This window comes from Cyanistes caeruleus, chromosome 9 (assembly GCF_971803275.1).
Source record: "Cyanistes caeruleus chromosome 9, bCyaCae1.hap1.1, whole genome shotgun sequence".
Classification (NCBI taxonomy): Eukaryota; Metazoa; Chordata; class Aves; order Passeriformes; family Paridae; genus Cyanistes; species Cyanistes caeruleus.
In genome coordinates this window covers 8,845,595-8,863,180 of record NC_141709.1, presented here as the reverse complement: position 1 = coordinate 8,863,180, position 17,586 = coordinate 8,845,595, and the positions used below count along the sequence as shown (strand labels likewise).

Sequence of the window (17,586 nt, the reverse complement as noted above, 5' to 3'; positions counted from 1 at the left end):
CCCCCGGCGGCCGCTGCCGGCAGTACCCGGCCGGCCATCCCGGCCCGCTCACCCGGGACCTGAGCTCCGGAACCGGGGAACGCAGCCCCCGGTTTGTGTTCGTCTCTGCACAAGGCACACCAGACTTCCCACGACCGGACCTTTCAGCTCAGCACGGCAATGAGAACACACCTCCGCTTAGGGGAAGGAACTTCTAAGGTCTTCCCCATACATTTTCTCTGAATACCCAAGTCGTTGCCATTCCTGAGGCTAGACTATCGCCTTTTCTTGCCTTACGGCTAAGAAATACCATTGCTCTGATCTACAGGTAAAGGCGCAGAAACTGGAAAAGATATTTTTGTCTGGATTTCAGCCCATTTCTTAAAATACTTGGAAGACAAGATAATGGCGCTCTGTGCTATGTCCCAGCACGCCACGTCCCTGTTCCCCGTCTGCAGCTGAGCCAGTCTGCAGCGCCCCAGGGAGGCACCCAGGGTCCCGCGGTGCGAGCTCTGTGCTGCTCAGCAGCGGAGTGTGGCTCTGAGGAGAAACATCATCACACGCTGTGCTGTCCCGTCCTGTCCCGTCCTCGCATCAAGAGTTCTGGGGGCCCCTCCACCGACGTCCCCATGGAGGCAGCTGTGGCTGGCCAGAAGACCCCCGGCATGTCCACGGGACGGCTTTCCTCATGGATACCGCAGAGGCTGCTCCCCGTTCCAGGCGTTTGCGCCCGCCCACGTCCCAGGACACACGGCCAAGAGCCGGTCGCCCTCCGGCTTCCGAGCACCTCAAGGCACGAGCACGCCCGCTGGGTGGTTTCCCCCAAACCAGCGGCAGCATTGTGCACCCTGGAAGGGTGCGAGCACCTAGTGCTGCAAACCCAACGCCGGGCAGCACCACCCTGCTCGCCGGCCTCTGGCCATCACCTGTCCCGAGCACTGCCCGCGCCCTCCCGGACCCGCCCGGAGAGGCGGCGCCGCGACCGCCACACACCGCTCGGAGCAGCTCGGCGTCTCTCGATTACTCTCGGCGTCACTCGGCATCACTCGATTACTCTCGGTGTCACTCGGCTGGACTCGGCGTCATTCGGCTGGACTCGGTGCCACTCGGACCGCCGCCCCGGCCCGGGGCTCTCCCACGGCCGGCACGGCCTCGGCCCCCCCCCCCCCCCCATCCCCCCGCCGTGTGCGAGTTGTTTGCATCGGTGGAAAAGGGTCCGTTTTAATGACAGCATCTTGAAGTTCTGTAAGTGTGAAACTGGGAAGCTCTGGAGCCTTTGTGGTGGTTTAGCCGAAGTGGCGGCTCTGCCCCAGGGGTGTTCCTGTCCGTGGTACCGCTGGCGGGCGGGACAGGGGAAGGAGCGGCCTGAGGGGGCTGCGAGCAGGGCTGTGGGAGGGAGCAGTAGTGGGGAAGGCTCGGAGCCGGCAAGGTCGCCAAAGCACAGGGAGCAGTAGATTCTGCTCTGATGAGGACGATGTTTGACAAGTAAAGAGAGTAATCTAGAGGTGAAAAAAGGCTTTCCCGGATGGTGTTGCTGGAGCAATCAGCTCATCACGTCTGCTGCTCATACATAGAGGTCACAGGCAAGTGCTTTTGCGAGTGGGCAAAATCCTGACCAGGTGACTCAAGGAACTCTGGAGCACTTCGTTTCAAGGGACTGAGAGCTGTGGAGAAAGTGGGCTGCCTGTATTTCAGAGTAGTGTTTCAAACCAGGTGCTTATAGACTGTGTCTTGCTAAAGGATTGTTCTGCAGAGCGCAAACTCGGTCTGAAAGTTTATGATTTATTGCTGTCTTAGCCTCTGACAAATAATCAATAATGATAGTGTTAATAGGCATTAATCAAGAGCCCCAAAGCAGTGGTTCAGCATAATCTGGCTCCCTGAGCTAAGTCAGGGGAGGTTTAGGCTAGATATCAGGAAAAGCTTTTTTCCCTGCAGGGTGCTTGAGCGCTGGAACAGACTTCCCCAGGGAATTGGTCACAGCACCAAGCCTATCTGAGTTCAAGAAATAGTTGGACAATGCTGAGCCCATGTGATGGTATTATTGGGCTGTCACGTACCAGGCCAGGAGCTGGACTGGATGATCCTGGTGGGTTCCTTCCAACTCAATGGTTCCATAATAAACCTCCACAGGTGCAACTTGAGGCAATTTCCTCTTGTCTGTTACTTGTTACCTGAGAGAAGAGTCCAGTCATCACCTGGCCACACCCTCCTGTTGTGCAGAGCCAGAAGTCCTCCCTGAGCCTCCTTTTCTCCAGACTGAGCACCTCCAGCTCCCTCAGCTGCTCCTTCTCCAGCTCCTTCCCTAGATCTGTTGCCTTTTGTGGACACACTCCAGTCCCTCAGTGTCTTTTTTTGTCATCAGGATCCCACAAATAAGCGGAGGATTCGAGGTTTGGCCTAAGCAGTGCCCAGAACAGGGGGACAGTCGGTGCCCTGATCCTACTGGCCACACTATGTCTGGTAGAGGCCAGGCTGCCCTTGACCTTCTCGCATACCTGGGCACCGTGCTGGCCCATGTTCAGCTGCAGTAGTGATTTCTCTCTCCACTCCAAAGCAGCAGTTCAGTAATTCTTTTGTTACCAGCCAAGGTGTAGCAGAAGATGAACACAAAGCAAAGGGGAATCAGGTCTTTTCCAGGATGCAGAATAATCTTAAGTGGAGAATAAAGCTTAGAGGAAGCTGTCACAAAGAATGCTTTCATTTCAATACCACAGCCCTTTCACTAGTCCAATATGCAAGAACGAAGAGAAACCAGGGAGCCTGATAATCATTCCTAGTCTCTAGCTCTCTGCTGATTCCTCTGAGGCAGGACTCATCAGCAGACAGCGATTGCACCCTCTGGTGCCTCCTCTGCACTGTGTGAGCAGTGCACAGCAGCTCTGGGAGGGAAGCTTCACTGCAGAGAGCTTGTGCTTTTTGGCTTTTCACCTTTACGAAATGGTGCTTTGGGTCCTTGAACTGAAACACGCAGGACACTCCTCAGCTGAGGAAGAAGCAGCTGCTAAATCTCTTTTTGTGCCCAGCAGGTGAGGAATTACCACGGAATAATTTACGCCACAGATCTTTCAGCTGTAGCTTGCTGTTCCTCTGCAGACTTCTCCTGTGGTAAGATGACTACGGTGACATTCTGGCAGGCGGTGATCGCTCAGGTGTGAATTCCCAGGCAAGTGATCCCTCAGGTGTGAATTCCCAGCGGGCGATGCCGGGGGGCCAATTCCAGCGGCGATCCCTCGGGCTCACGGTGAAGTCCCACGAGCAGCAGCAGCAGCAGCAGGGCCGGAGGCGCTCCAAGCGCTCTGCGGTACAAGGAGGACACCGGGCGGTCGCTGCCGGCACACACCGGGTCCTGCCCGCTCCTTGCATTTCCTGTCCTGTGATGAAAGGATGGGAAAAATCTCTGATCTTCCTCGGACAATGGAAGGCACCGCTCCTTTGGAGAGGGAAAAGTACTTAATGCAGAATTACTATTTCAGCCTTGTAGCACACTTGCTTGGAAGTTTTAGAAACAATTCCATTTTACAGCCACATAAACAGAGCAGGTATTTAGAAGGTGTGTTCAAAGTCCTGCAAACAAAGAACCATCTCCTGATCACACTGCCTTTGCAGTCTACAAATGGGAATGCACAACATGAGAAGCAAGAAGGTCTGTGCTGAAATCCATGTGTAGGGAAGGACAGCAGCAGTGTGCCAGTGCTTGCTTTTTCAGGAGAGTGCAAAGGGTGCAATGGCAAAGGCAGTTTCCTGTGCCTTGGGACTCAGTATTGCTGCAGCACTGGGGAGTGAGTGCCAGCTGTGAATTCTGAGTGCTGGGCTTTCATCCTTGGCATGAGAACTGCTCTTTATTTTTTTTTACCCTGTATTCATTCAAAATGGCTTCTGTAAACATTTATCTATATATAGACTTTTATTTGCAGGAGCACTTGAGAGTCTGGCTGCGATGAGGACCCTAAATTTTAGGAGAGCAAACTTTCAGTTCTTTAAGGAAGTAGTGGATAGGATGCCTTGGAAACTGTCCTCAGGGATAATGGAGCTGAACAGAGCTGGCACCTATTTGAAGACATTCTTCTTAGAGAACAAGGGCTCACAATTGCCACTTGTAAGAAGTCAAACAAGGAATGCAGGAGACCAGCTTGGCAGTGTAAGGATCTCCTTGTTTAAAATGCAAGAAAATAATATGCATACAACATATGTAATGCAAAGTGGTTTTTGAAAGAAAGTTAAAGCAAGAGGGTTATTGAAAGTTAATATATGTGATGCAAGAAGGTCATATGCAGGCAATATGTAGTGGCACACATCATGGGAAAGATAGAGAGATAACACATTGGTGTGTGAGGATGAGATCAGTATAGCTAAGGTTCAGCTGAAGCTGCATTTGGAAAAGCCTTTAAAAATAATAATAAGGGCACCTAGAGGTACTTCAGTGGGAAAAGGAAGATAAAAAGAAACCTATCACACCTCCCCTGTTTCCCCCCTACCCCCACAAGCCAGACAGGACTAGTGACAACAGACAAGGAGGAGGCTGAGGTACTCAACAATTGTTGGTCTCAATTTTTACTGCCAGTCACTATTCCCACATCTCTCAGGTTATTGGGCTGGCAGACTTAATTCCAGCCCCTTGTAGCAGAAGGTCAGGTTTAAAACCACCTGAGGAACCTGAGCATGCACAAGGCCATGGGACCCACCCAGATGCATGGCAGGTCCCTGAGAGAACTGGGAGCTGTAGCTGCTCAGATGTTCCCTCCATCATATTTGAGAAATCAAGGCAGCCAGCTGAAGTCTCCATGGATTGTGTTGTACTAACACAGAAGCCATTTGACTCCAATACTCTTGATCTTTTTTGTAAATCTTAAAGTTCTGAGTAAATTTCTGCAAAGGATGTCCAATGCAAAGTTTCAAAATGGAATCTTTGTTATTTGTTTTCATATTGATCTTGGATATTTCCATTTTTTGCACTCCTATATTTTCTAAACATTTGTAGTGACTGAAAAGAAAACTGAAAGGAGTGACTATGTTCTTTCCAGTGGTATAAATGTGTGGCCAAGACTATTATTTTTTAAGACAAATATATTTTTGCTATGTCTGTACACATGTGCTTACCTGTGTTTAGTTTATGTTTAGAGGTTTTGGCAATGGGGGAGCCACAGGGCTGGCCTGTGAGAATAGCCCAGGTTCTGTCCTGTCCCACCTGCTTCCAGCTGGCTCCACTTCAGGATGTCCTCCCAGTAGAGAGAAGAGGCTGGGAAAGCAGCCTTTAGAAATGTGACTTTTTGTTTGTTTTGATTTTTTTTAAGTTAATAAAAACCTTCAACCTGATTGTTTAGGGTTTTTTAATTTCTGCCTGTTTGATTGGGTTTTTTTCATTATTTGTTTGGGGTTTTTGTGTCTGTGTTTGTTTTGTTACAGTTTTGTAGAATTCTTTAAGCAAGATTGATTTGAAAGCTGAGCAGTCCTGTACTGTATTCTCCTGGATTCACCTGAGACTCTTCCTAGGCAGCTCCCTGATCCTGTTTGCACTGCGTCACACATCATTCTCCTGAAGAAACTGTCTGCTCATGGCTTGGATAGGTGCATTGTTTGCTGGTGATAAACTGGGTGATGGCAGGGCCCAGAGTGGTGGGAAGTGGAGTTCATCCAGCTGATCCCCAAGGCTCAGTCTTGGGCCCAGTCCTGTTTAGTATCTTTATCAGTGATCTGGACAAGGGGATTGAGTGCACCCTCAGTAATTCACAGATGATGCCAAGTTGGGTGGGAGTGTTTTTCTCTTCTGGAGGACAGCAGGCACAGAGGCTCTCTCTAACTACAGTTCTACACAGTCCCAGTAGGTGCCCCTGTGCTTACCCCTTCATCTGTCCATCCAGGTCAATCTGTAACCTCTACACCAGCAGCCTTTATTCATCATGATCAACAGGTCTGGACATGGAGACCAGTTTGTCACTATTCAATGTCAGTCTTGGCTGTGGGCACATGCTACTTCTGCTTTATAAGTGTGACAAATTTTTAATGCTCCAAAGAGTTTTGCTATGTACTGTGCATCATGCAGGTTTGGAAAGAAAAATTTTCCCAGGCCAGGAAATAGATATAAAATAAGAGGAGATGTAAACTATTTACTTTTGTGAGTTTTTACTCTTTGTCCTTCTTTCCCAGCTTTATAAATGTCCATTAAATACCTCATAAAATGTTATCATGACATAGCCACTTCTGTAAGGAATTAGATAATCCTGATGCTTTACAAGACACTTGATTTGGCCCAGGTAGAATGCTGTTCACAATCATTTGTCAGCTGTCACTACAAACACCTTTTGTACTGGTGGTTTGTGGGTGCTTGGGTTTTGGTTTTTTTGGAAAGGACTTTGCTAATTGCACAGAACAGACGGATTTCAGTTTATTCTTTCTATGAGTTTACTGACTTTAATTAAATTTTCTCAGTAAAAGGCATTGATAGAATGTATTATAATAGAACTTTGTAAGCTTTCTTATTCATGAAAATTTCAGTTACTGAAGTTTTAAGCAAAGAAGTGTACATTATCTACTTTGTCATATTGCTAAACTCTATAAGAAAAACATAATATGTAATTGAAGTTGCACCTTCTTTTCTGGAATGAGTAATAAAAGTATTTAATTTGGTAATAATGTACCAAACCAATATACTTCTGAAACAAGTATCAATGGAAATCAAAGATATATTAAAAAAATTACCAGAGTTTTACTGTTTTCTAACGTGTTAGCAAATAGGACTTTTTTGCATTTTCTTTTCTTTTAGTTTGTGAACAAATATGAAAAGGAAGACTGTGTCTCAGCAGTTTTTCAACAGCTTAAGGAAGAAGACTTCACAACCACCCTGGGCAACCTGTGCCAGTGTGTGGTCACTCTCAAAATAAAAAAGTGTTTCCTGGAGATTAGAGGGGATCTCCTGTATTTCAGTTTGTGACCGCTCACTCCGGTCATGTCACTGGGCCCACTGAGAAGAGCCTGGCTCCCTCTTCTTTGTGCCCTCCCTTCTGGTATTTATAGACATGGATAAGATCACCCTAAGCCTTCTCTTCTCCAGGCTCAATAGTTCCATCTTTCTCCATCTTTCCTCACGGCAGAGTTGCTCCAGTCCCTCCATCATCATCTTCACAGCCCTTCACTGCATTCTTCTGAGCTGAGGAGCCCCAAACTGGAGCCAGCACTAGAGGTGCTCCCCAGTGCTAAGCAGAGGAGAAGGATCCCCTCCCTTGGCCTGCTGGCTGCACTCTCAACACAACTCAGGATCCCTTTGCTCTTCTCTGCCAGAAGGGTGCATATTTTGGCTTGTGTTGATCTTGGTGCTCTCCAGGACGTGCCAAGCCTTTCCTGACCATCTGCTTTCCAGCCCAGCTAGGAGGCCTGCAGCATGCTCTGGTGCCTGCCTGGTAGTGTTCCTCTCCAGAAACGGGACTTGGGGGTTCCCCTTCTTGAACTTGGTGATGTTCCTGTCAGCCCATTTCTCAGGCTTTTCGAGGTTCCTCTGGATGGCCACATGACCTTCTGGCATGTCTTTGTAGATCCTTTCCCTCTATTCAGTGCTGGTGAGGCCTCAGCTGGGCTCCCAAGCTGGATAATGAACAAGTGGGATATGAAGCTACTGGAAAGAGTTCAACAAAACATCACTAAGATGATGACATTTTAGTTCTCACTGTTTTTCATGCACTTCAATTATTTGAGAATATCTGTCTTTTATTTTAGCACCTAGTTTAATCTTCTTTTTGATTCTGTCTGCCATAGAATACTTGAAGTTTCACCTGTACCTAACATGAAATTGAAAAATAGTTTTATCATGAACAAAATGACTCAACTACTATGGTTTCAATGGAATCAGGATCAGAGTAATATAATTTTTTTTTAACAACTAAATTAACTGACAGTAAATGAAGAAGGAGTGGCTGAGGTCACTTGGTTTGTTCATCCTGGAGCAGAGGAGACTGAGAGCAGACCTTGTCGGCAGCTGCAGCTCCTTCCAAGGGGCAGCAGAGGGGCAGCTCTGGTCTCTGCTCCTTCTGACCAGGGACAGGAGACCCAAGGGCACTGCTGGAGCTGTGTCAGGGGAGGATTAGGCTGGGTATCAGGGAAAGGATTTTTCCCCAGAGGGTGGTCAGGCACAGAACAAGCTCCCCAGGGAATGGGCACAGCCTTAAGGCTGCCAGAGCTTCAGGAGCATTTGAACAATGCTCCCAGGGATGCACAGGGTAGGATTGTTGGGGTGTCTGTGCAGGGTCACGAGTTGGACTGGATGAATCTGGTGGGGGCTCCTTCCATTTCAGGATATTCTGTGTTTCTGTGACTGTATCAGTTATAATTTCAGGATCAACATCAAAATGTTCTATCACCACGTAAGCTGGATGCTGGCACCTCCTGGCACCTCCTGCTGGTCCAGTGGCTCAGATGTTCTTTCTGTCCTGGGCAGGGATAGCGAAGTTGTTTGGGTGACATCTGTCAGTGTTGCACCAGGTACTGAATATTCTATTTTACCCACACCAAGAAGCTTGCTGTAAGCCAATCATGCCTTATAAAGTGCTATCAAGTATGACTCTCAACTTTTAAAATTAATGACCTGACTGAATGTTCCTGATGGAAATACGGCAATCATTCTGAAGAAATACAAGCTCAGTGGTGCAAGGCAAAGGAAAGGGTAGCTTCAAGTGCATTTATCAGCACCCAGTATGTTTGGAGCTAAAAAAACCCTAAAGCCCCCATTCAGCAAGCCCTCAATTTTTACAGCCCCATTATGTAATGACATTTAAGCAAGTTATGTAACTGAATGAAACATTTATTAAGTTCCCTCTTAACTAACAGTGAAAATGCTATTAATTCTTTCCTGTATATCATGCATATAGGCATACATCATAATACATAAACTTCACATGTTATCTCTTCCAAGTTTAGGAGTGATGTATCCCAACAAATAGGAAGTCAGGCAGAAATGCAAGGAGGCATGCATGGATGAAAAATGAACTCCCAGACAAAGCCAAACACAAACAGGAAGCCTGCAGAGGATGGAAGCAAGGACAGCCTGGGAGGAATACAGGGGGATTGTCCAAGCAGCCAGGGATTGTCTTGGGAAAGCTTAAGCCCTAATAGAACTAAACTTGGCCAGAGACATCAAGGTCAACACTGGGACTTGGACCAACCTGGTCTGCTGGAAGTGTCCCTGCCCATTGACTCGATCTCCTCGAGTGTGGCCCGGCTAGCTCAGTGATGAGGTTTCTCTTCACTCGAGTTTCGAGCCAGCATATGTTTGTGGGGTTCACTGATTTTCTTCAAGAATTCAAGTCTATAGAGTGAGTAAAGAAATCAGGGGGGGACTCTCTCTCTGGTTTGCATTCCACAGTTTATTTCTGTGAAGGGGAATCCAAAGGACGAGAGACAAAGGATTTGGGGTCTGGGGGGTCTCTTTTAACAGGGTTTCTCGGAGGGAGGGAACATCAGAGAAAGAAACAATTATTTTTCTCAGTTAGTACATCTTACAAACTTTCTACAAATCAAGGTCACACACACCGAGAGAAGAAATAACAGACACCAACTTCTTCAAATGCCCACAAAGGTGCAGGAGTATTCTCCACAGAGGGGCAGAGGGGGGGAGAGGGGGCGGGCTTGGTTTCCTGGCAACACAGGGGGGAAAGAAAGGGAAGGCAAGGTAAGCATGGCCTCTCAGCTTCCATAGCTCAGAGGCATTCTGGGACAGGAACAACAAAGTTACAAACTTGCGTGTTGGAAAGAAGGGTCTCTCTTCTCCCAAGCCCGTGCTTTCCTGGGCTAAAGAAACTTCAAGCAGCTGGAAATGCCAGCAGGGTCTTCTCTTTTCTCTGTCCGGCCTCTCGCCGTGGGGCTGAGGAGAGAAACTTCAGTAACCGTGGTAACCTGACACCAGGTAAACAGGAGAAAGAGAAGCTGGGGGTGGGGGGGAGATCCCAACTAAAAGAGGGGAAAAGATATATTTCAGGCTATCAACTACAACAGGTTAGTATTTTCCCTTCTATAGAAACCTGCTGATAAGAATTCAATGTGACAACTGAAATAGATTTTCCGTTGTCTCATGATTATTTTTTCCCCTAATTTTATATAATATGAAACATTTATTTAGTTAAATAGCCTGAATTTCATATGTCATGAACAATTAAGCATATGAAAAATTTTAATTGCTAATGCAAACTGTGTCCCTTTACATAGGATGTAGTGAAATTATTCCTTCCATACACACGAGCTCTGTCCCACAAGAACTCTGCTGTTCTCACAGTACCACTATGATCCAGAAAGATGGGGAAGCTTGCTGTAAAAGTAATGAAAGCAGGATCCTGACCCATGCTCTAATTGTCCTTTCTTCATGGATCCAGCCAGTGAACAGGAACAGTGTGAACACCAGAAAACTTAATTCTGCTGACAAATTTTCAAGCTTGATGTCCAAAAGACATGGTATTTACCAAGTTGACCATTTTATGGATGACTGCTCCACTGAAGAAAAAAAATATACAACCTTTCAAATAGAAGCACAAAACTGTCTTGAAAAGCAACACTATAATTATATTACTATGTTTTTATAGCAACGATAATTATTATATATATAATATAATATAATATAATATAATATAATATAATATAATATAATATAATATAATATAATATAATATAATTATTATTTATAACTATAACACAAGTGCCAAGTTTTGCTCATGACAATCATCAGTAATTGATTTTATGGTCTTTTGTCTTGACCCATGAGAGTTTTCATTTTATTTTCTCTTCTCTCCCATTGAGGAGAGGGAGTGAGAGACCAGCTGGGTGAGGGCCAGATCAAGGTCAATCCACCACCCAACCTTCCTCAAACTTCACTTACTCACTGTAGGCTTGTAATACAAGATTCCCTAGGTCAGTGTATTTCAAATTTTGTATTGCAGCCATAACTGGTTGCAAAAGTCAAGAGTTAACTGAGAAATAAGAATGCATTCATGTGATGCTGACGTATGAAATTGCTGATGCCAGCACATGACTTTAATTGCACTGACACAGAAGTTTAAAGCAGAGAAGCTATTTTTACTAGCTCCTTACACACATTCCTAATTGCAAAATTAATTTTTTTGTTTAGAAGAATTCACTTTATAAAAGTATTTCAGCTGAAAGAGAAAAACCCTCTGAAAAGGCAACATATTTTCATAGAAAGTTTAATCAGGAGAGCTATTTTGGATCTTTTCCCCAAACATGATATATAGTGAATGATTTAACACATTTGTGAGCCAACCCACTATAAATGTTTATGAAAGACTGTAATTTTTAAGTATTTTAGAAAAAAAATAACTGGAATTCATTAACACAGCTACTTGCAATCATGGAGAACTTGGGAAAATTTGGGGTTCTGCAGTCTTACTGTCAGATGTATCAAGAATTTCATCATGGTTGAAAGAAAAAAGTGTTTATCCTTTCCCTCTTCATTTCTGAAACTTTCTTGTTACTGGCTGCGATCTTTCTTTCATTTCTGTGGAGACCTCCATCCGAAATGCTCCGGCTCCATTCCACTTCCTTCTTACCTACAAATATCTCCTCTGTTGTAACAGGACAGCTTTATAGCGCATACTGAAGCAGAGAAAGCAACTGCAGACTGTCAGATGGAAGAACCCAGCTGGTTTTAGTGTGATCGGTTCCAGGTAAGGGAATCTAAGAAGGAAAAAGAAATAAATAAAATAAATTAATAAAATAATCTTTTCTAGGGCAGTGGACATCTGAGGACACTAACAAGTAGATGAGGGCAAGGGAACACTGCAGAAGTTATTACATGCCACCAAACGTGGAACTAGATCCTTCTTGAATCCAAAGTCTAAATTGCTAATAGAATTCAGGGATTCGCTGCTTCTAGCTTAATAGACAAAGTGTGGATTAAAAATCTTGTTTCATATATGTCAACTAAGGAAAAGTTAATCTAACAGTTTACTTAAGGAGGAACAATATTAGGAAACACTATTAACCAGACTCCCAGAGCTCCAGTCCCTGCTTCAGAATGAAGGAATACAATGGGCAGAATTTAATACTATGCAAATTGTGAGATTACAAACAAAATAAAATATCTATTAAATATTTATAAATATGTTTCTATGGTGCTTATCTAAGTCTGAGTTTCTAAAATTACGGTAAACCTCACTGACATCCTTGAAATTGATTACATTCTTGCTGTAGGGCTATAGTGGATATCTGAACTAGTTTACTTGTACTGCAACTTACTGGAAAGTATAAGAATATTAAAATTTTATATTTAATATTTCATTGGTTCTGATTATTATTATTTTATTGCATGTTCTGCCTCTTTACTTGGAGCAGCTATTCTTTATTGCTGTGTGGCTTCCTGTAGTGAGAAGACATCTAGAAACATGCTCGTGGGTTTCAGTTAGACATTATCATCTTCAACATCTAAGTATTTTTTATTTTAAACTATGCTTTCAGTCTCTGACTCTTTAATTTGTACACATATATTTGTGTTTCCTCATTACACCTGATTTTATAGATTAAAAACCCTTAGTAGATGAACCTATAAGCTATGAAGCTTATATATTGTGCTAGAAACTGCATATTAAAGTATTGACATGATACTTACTTAGAACAAAGTTTTCCACATACATTTTTGATGATTCTTACTATCTCCTAACAATGTTATGTCCTTTTGCAGGTAAATGATTTCTCATCTGAGAATTGCCACATCTTTCTTTGATGGTAATGACAATGCCCAAGTCCTCATCTCCCTTTGGCTGTGTGGGTTAGCTTACAGAATCAGATCATAATTCATCGGGGCAGAGGTAGAGTCACAGGTGCTTGAGGCAAAGCACAGTGGGAAAATTCCTGTTGCCATTCACTCCTTCCTCTAGGACACTGGTAGAACGTGGTTGTTTATGTTCTGAAATGGTTTTCCCAGGCTGGACTCCCTGGGCTTGGACTATAAGGAAAAATATGGATGCTCACAGCCCCTGGGTGTTTGGAAACAAAGCCAAGTGAAAGCAAGGCCTCCCTCCAGCTGCACTCTCTGCAGCCCCCTCTATTCCTGCCTCCTGCCCTGAGGGCCGCGGCGGCTGGACGGTGTCCTGTGGGCAGAGCCTGGATCCTGTGGGCACTGCCTGGATCCTGTGGGCAGCGCCTGGATCCTGTGGGCACTGCCTGGATCCTGTGGGCAGGGCCTGGATCCTGTGGGCAGAGCCTGGATCCTGTGGGCAGAGCTGGGATCCTGTGGGCAGAGCCTGGATCCTGTGGGCAGGGCCTGGATCCTGTGGGCAGAGCCTGGATCCTGTGGGCAGAGCTGGGATCCTGTAGGCAGAGCCTGGATCCTGTGGGCAGGGCCTGGATCCTGTGGGCAGAGCCTGGATCCTGTGGGCAGAGCTGGGATCCTGTGGGCAGAGCCTGGATCCTGTGGGCAGGGCCTGGATCCTGTGGGCAGGGCCTGGATCCTGTGGGCAGAGCCTGGATCCTGTGGGCAGAGCTGGGATCCTGTAGGCAGAGCCTGGATCCTGTGGGCACTGCCTGGATCCTGTGGGCAGGGCCTGGATCCTGTGGACAGAGCTGGGATCCTGTGGGAAGAGCCTGGATCCTGTGGGCAGGGCCTGGATCCTGTGGGCAGGGCCTGGATCCTGTGGGAAGAGCCTGGATCCTGTGGGCAGAGCCTGGATCCTGTGGGCAGGGCCTGGATCCTGTGGGCAGGGCCTGGATCCTGTGGGCAGAGCCAGGATCCTGTGGGAAGTGCCTGAATTGCCCAGGCAGCGCTTCGATTCTCCAGGTAGCGCCTGGATCATCCAGGAAACCCCCATCTCCCTCCCAAACATACCCCACTTTGGGAACCTGGTGATTTCTAAAATCTATACAATTGGTGAGAAACCTCATCAAGGCATGTGATTGTGAAAAATTAAAATTCCTGCAGGAGGAGATGAATCACAAAAGCATCATCCAACTTCCATCAGCACAGGCCAGGGCTGGCAGGACCCACAGCACTGGGGCAGCTTGTGTCTGCTTCCTGGGGGAATTTTTTCCCTCCAGTTCCACAGATTTAAAATCAAAAGAAAGGGTGGAGAGAAATAGGACAGAAGGGATATGTTTGCCTCACCTGGATGAGCTCACTGCTCCCTGCACATGGGCAAGATATCGCCAAGCACAGGACTTGTGTGTTTTTAAAAGCTCAGGCCTCAGAACATCCTTCTGGCCCTGCTCGAGATAAAACTGTTTCCAGGATCCACAAGTAATGCCACCAAACCCAAGAACATCCATCAGGGAGCACAGATAAAAATGGAAATCTGCCCTGTATTTGCCAGGTTTAATTGGCTGTGCTTGGTGCTGGAAAATCAAGATCTGGAGTTGCCTAAAGCACCTAAGGAAGGTGACGGATTTTTGCCTGCACTAATAATGTGCAATTCCAAGTGCCTTTCAAATCTTTTGTGCACAGGCATCGTCCAGAATCGTCAACATGAATGGGAACAAGGGTGGGATGCCCAGAGCACAGAAACTGGTGCTGTTTGGAATGTGTGTGGGAGAAAACCTGATGCTGTTTGGAGTGTAAATAGGAGAGAAAGTGACACAAACACGGATGGGGCTTGGGCAGTGGAACATGTGGTTGCACCAGGAGAGGGAGCGTGTAGCTGCCCTGAGAGAAGCTGTTCTGTGTGTGTCAAGTTGTGAAGATTTAATTCAGATACCCAGTTGTGTGGGTGGTCCCTGCTGGCTGAGAAGCTGCCATTTGCAATGCCAGGCAAGCACTCCTTCCCTCAGAGATCCCCCAGAATGATCTCTACAGCAGGCAGCTATCTTGGAGGAGAACTGGGATGGAAGAACGGGGTCCTGCATCAAACAAACTCCTTGTGCCACAAGTCACAAAGACTTGGTGTCCCCACATCCCTCCCGGTGCAGGCAGCGCCTTTCTCCTCTGCCCCACACAGCACACACTGCACCGCCCCAGCAACCCAAAGGCTTTGGCATTCAGGATCTCCCCCCAGAACGATGACTATAGCGCAATGAAAAAAGCAACCACTCAGTATTTATTAATTCAGTCCTTTTATTTCAACAAAACCATCTTACCTAGACTGGTCAAACTAATCTCTAGGCCATCAGAACACTAATTTCACCTACAGAACTTTATTATTTACCTATGCTAGCTAAAGTTTTCTCCCCTCCCTCTCTACCCACCCTCTTAACTCCCTTGTGTTCCCTGTTACCCCTCCCTTGGTCCCCCCTATCTCCTAACCCTCCCTTGTTCTCCCTGCCCTCCCTCTCTACCCACCCTCTTAACTCCCTTGTGTTTCCTATTACCCCCCCCTTGGTCCCCCCTATCTCTAACCCTCCCTTGTTCTCCCTGCCCTCCCTCTCCTGATCTCTATGGCCGGCTTCACTGCCTCCGGGCCCTGACGCCTGTGGCTCTGTGTTCCCGGCATCGCCGGATCACAGCCGCCACCCTGCTCCGGATGGCCCGGGAGCCGCGCCGCAGCGAGTGCAGCAGAGCCCGGCCGCGGGCCCTGAGGCTGTGCGGGGCCGCTGCCCGGCTCTCTGCTGCTGCCGCCTGCGCGCCAGGGGCTGCACCAGCGGCTGGCTTTGCCATCTCTTGTGGCTGGCCAGTGGCACGCACAGGGTGCTCCTTAACTTGTGGAGCTCTGGCCGGGGCAGCACCTGCTGGCTGGGTGAACCTGTGAGCTACCAGGCCATAAGATGTGCCCGGCAGCTCAGCATCTTCCCCATCTTCCAGCACCAAGTCGGGGTCCATCAGCAGCTGTGGGTAGCGGGGATTCACCCAGATGGTGTGGATAATGGTGACATTCCTCTTCTTCGGCAAGTTGTTCCTGTTGTTATCTTGCCCTTTCACAGCTGCTCGATCTTCGGTTTTTGTGCCGGTCCAAAGCTCCAGGAGTTTGGGGTCAGAGCTACATGTAGAGCTGGTGTCTGATGTTGACATCAGCAGCGGCAGCAATGCCGAGTAGCTCTCAACCCCACTGGTGCTGGACCGGACATCCTCTGAGATGTCCCCCTCCTCGTTCTGCAGTTCTGGCAGAACTACCCTCGGTGCTGCCCACTGCCCGTGAGCTTCCTGTGTTGCTGAGGGGCCGGGGACGCAGCTGGGGCCGTGCGGGGCAGCTGCCCCGCTCTCTGCCCCTGCTGCGGCGGCTGCTGCCGCCGTCCCCGAGCCCGTGCCCTGAGCCAGGCCCAGCTGCTGGCCGCATCTCCAGATCACGGCCAGCACCTTGCTCAGGATGGCAAGGAAGCCGCACCACAGCAAGTGCAGCAGAGCCCAGGCGCAGGCCCTGAGGCTATGAGGGGCCGCTGCCCGGCTCTCTGGTGCTGCCACCTGCGCGGCAGGCCCAGCCCAGGAGTCACGGTGCAGCAGTTCCCTCGCCCATGGCAAGCCCGGCCCAGGCCCCGAGGCAGCTGCGTGCTGCCCCATCGCCTTCTTCGGAGAGGTGTTCTCTGGCTTTGTGGATGAGCTCGTCTCCATGTCCATAGACATTTCCGACTTGCTCACACTCCGCCTTCTCCCGGGAGCCGCTGTCTCCTGCCGGAGCCGCTGTCTCCTGCCGGAGCTGCTCTCCTGGGAGTGGGCACCGCCGGGCTCTCCGTGCCCTTTTATACCCGCCTGGTCAGGGCGTGGCCCCAGGTGTCACAATGGGCTCTGGGCACACGCAGCCTCCTCGTCACAAAGGGGAACGGCGTGGGTGGGGTCCCAAGTGTCCCAAAGGGCTCTGCGAACAGATAAGAAGTCCATAATTTCCCCCTTTATAATGTAGAGTGAGACGCAGGAGAACTCGTATGGTTCAGGTGGCAAAGGAAAAATAATCTGATGATGAGCTATTGGAATACAATTTGGAAAAAGGGAGACCAAATACCCCTGAAGGGCTGGAGTACTTCAGTGTCTCCTTGGCTTCAGTTTAATTCAAAAGGTTTCATTTCTAAAGTGATTAGAAGTGAAACACTTAAAACCCTTTGAAGTGTGCTTTTTCCCTTGTTGTGTCTTTTGTCTAAGATTCAGTATTGGGTGATGATTAAGCAGGTGTTTAACTGTAAAAATGAATGCCAGCCAAGGTGGAGGGGCACTGGCCTTGACCCCCTAAAAAGTGATGCTGACCTGTGGGACGTAACCACTAAAGAAGTTGCTTTTGAAAGCGAGAGGTATCCATCCAAGAGTGAGACCAGCTCTGCTGTCCTGGTCTGCCACTGAAAACTCAGCGTATTATTCTGCAAAGCAAGAGAGACATGGTAGAATTTGTTTATGTAGCAGGGTGGGTGGTCTATTAGGGTCGGAAGAGGAAAGCTGCATGATTTGGCATGGGGAGAAAAACAGCAGGAGAATGACTGCCAGTAAAGAGAGCTTGAATGTGACTAGCATGTGGTTTGAGCATTACCCCTGATTTTTCCAATCTTCCTTGTCCCATTATCCTTGTTGGTTGCAGTTTGGTAGTCTTTGACTCCACAAATGCTGCAGCTGAGTCTTAATGTCAGGCAAATCTGCTTTGAAAAATTGAGACGTATTTCACCTTGACATCTAAAGACATAGACAAAAATCATTCTTACACAAAGTGCTCTCAGGAATTAAGAACAAGCACAGACTAACAGGAAAGAGAAAACATTTGCTTGCACTCAAGT

General features: G+C 47.6%; 1 protein-coding gene and 1 long non-coding RNA gene across 2 annotated transcripts; one reads left to right on the top strand and one right to left on the bottom strand.

Annotated features, from left to right (window-relative positions):
- Nucleotides 1–1,063: 1,063 nt before the first annotated feature.
- Nucleotides 1,064–5,295, top strand: LOC147651503 (uncharacterized). The gene is made up of 3 exons (XR_015274108.1): nt 1,064–1,224; nt 3,009–3,149; nt 3,897–5,295. It is a non-coding gene; the product is annotated as an uncharacterized LOC147651503 (long non-coding RNA).
- An 89-nt stretch (nt 5,296–5,384) lies between these two features.
- LOC147651502 (uncharacterized) lies at nt 5,385–13,851 on the bottom strand. Its single transcript, XM_086842791.1, has 3 exons — nt 12,581–13,851; nt 11,523–11,649; nt 5,385–10,452 (listed from the first exon to the last, which is right to left on the bottom strand). Exon 1 carries the CDS (start codon nt 13,849–13,851, stop codon nt 12,871–12,873), a length of 981 nt encoding a protein of 326 aa, XP_086698917.1. The 3' UTR covers nt 5,385–10,452; nt 11,523–11,649; nt 12,581–12,870.
- Nucleotides 13,852–17,586: the final 3,735 nt, after the last annotated feature.

Coding starts and splice junctions, on each gene's coding strand:
- LOC147651502 (XM_086842791.1), bottom strand. CDS start 13,851: ATGAGGTTTCTCACCAATTGTATAGATTTTAGAAATCACCAGGTTCCC.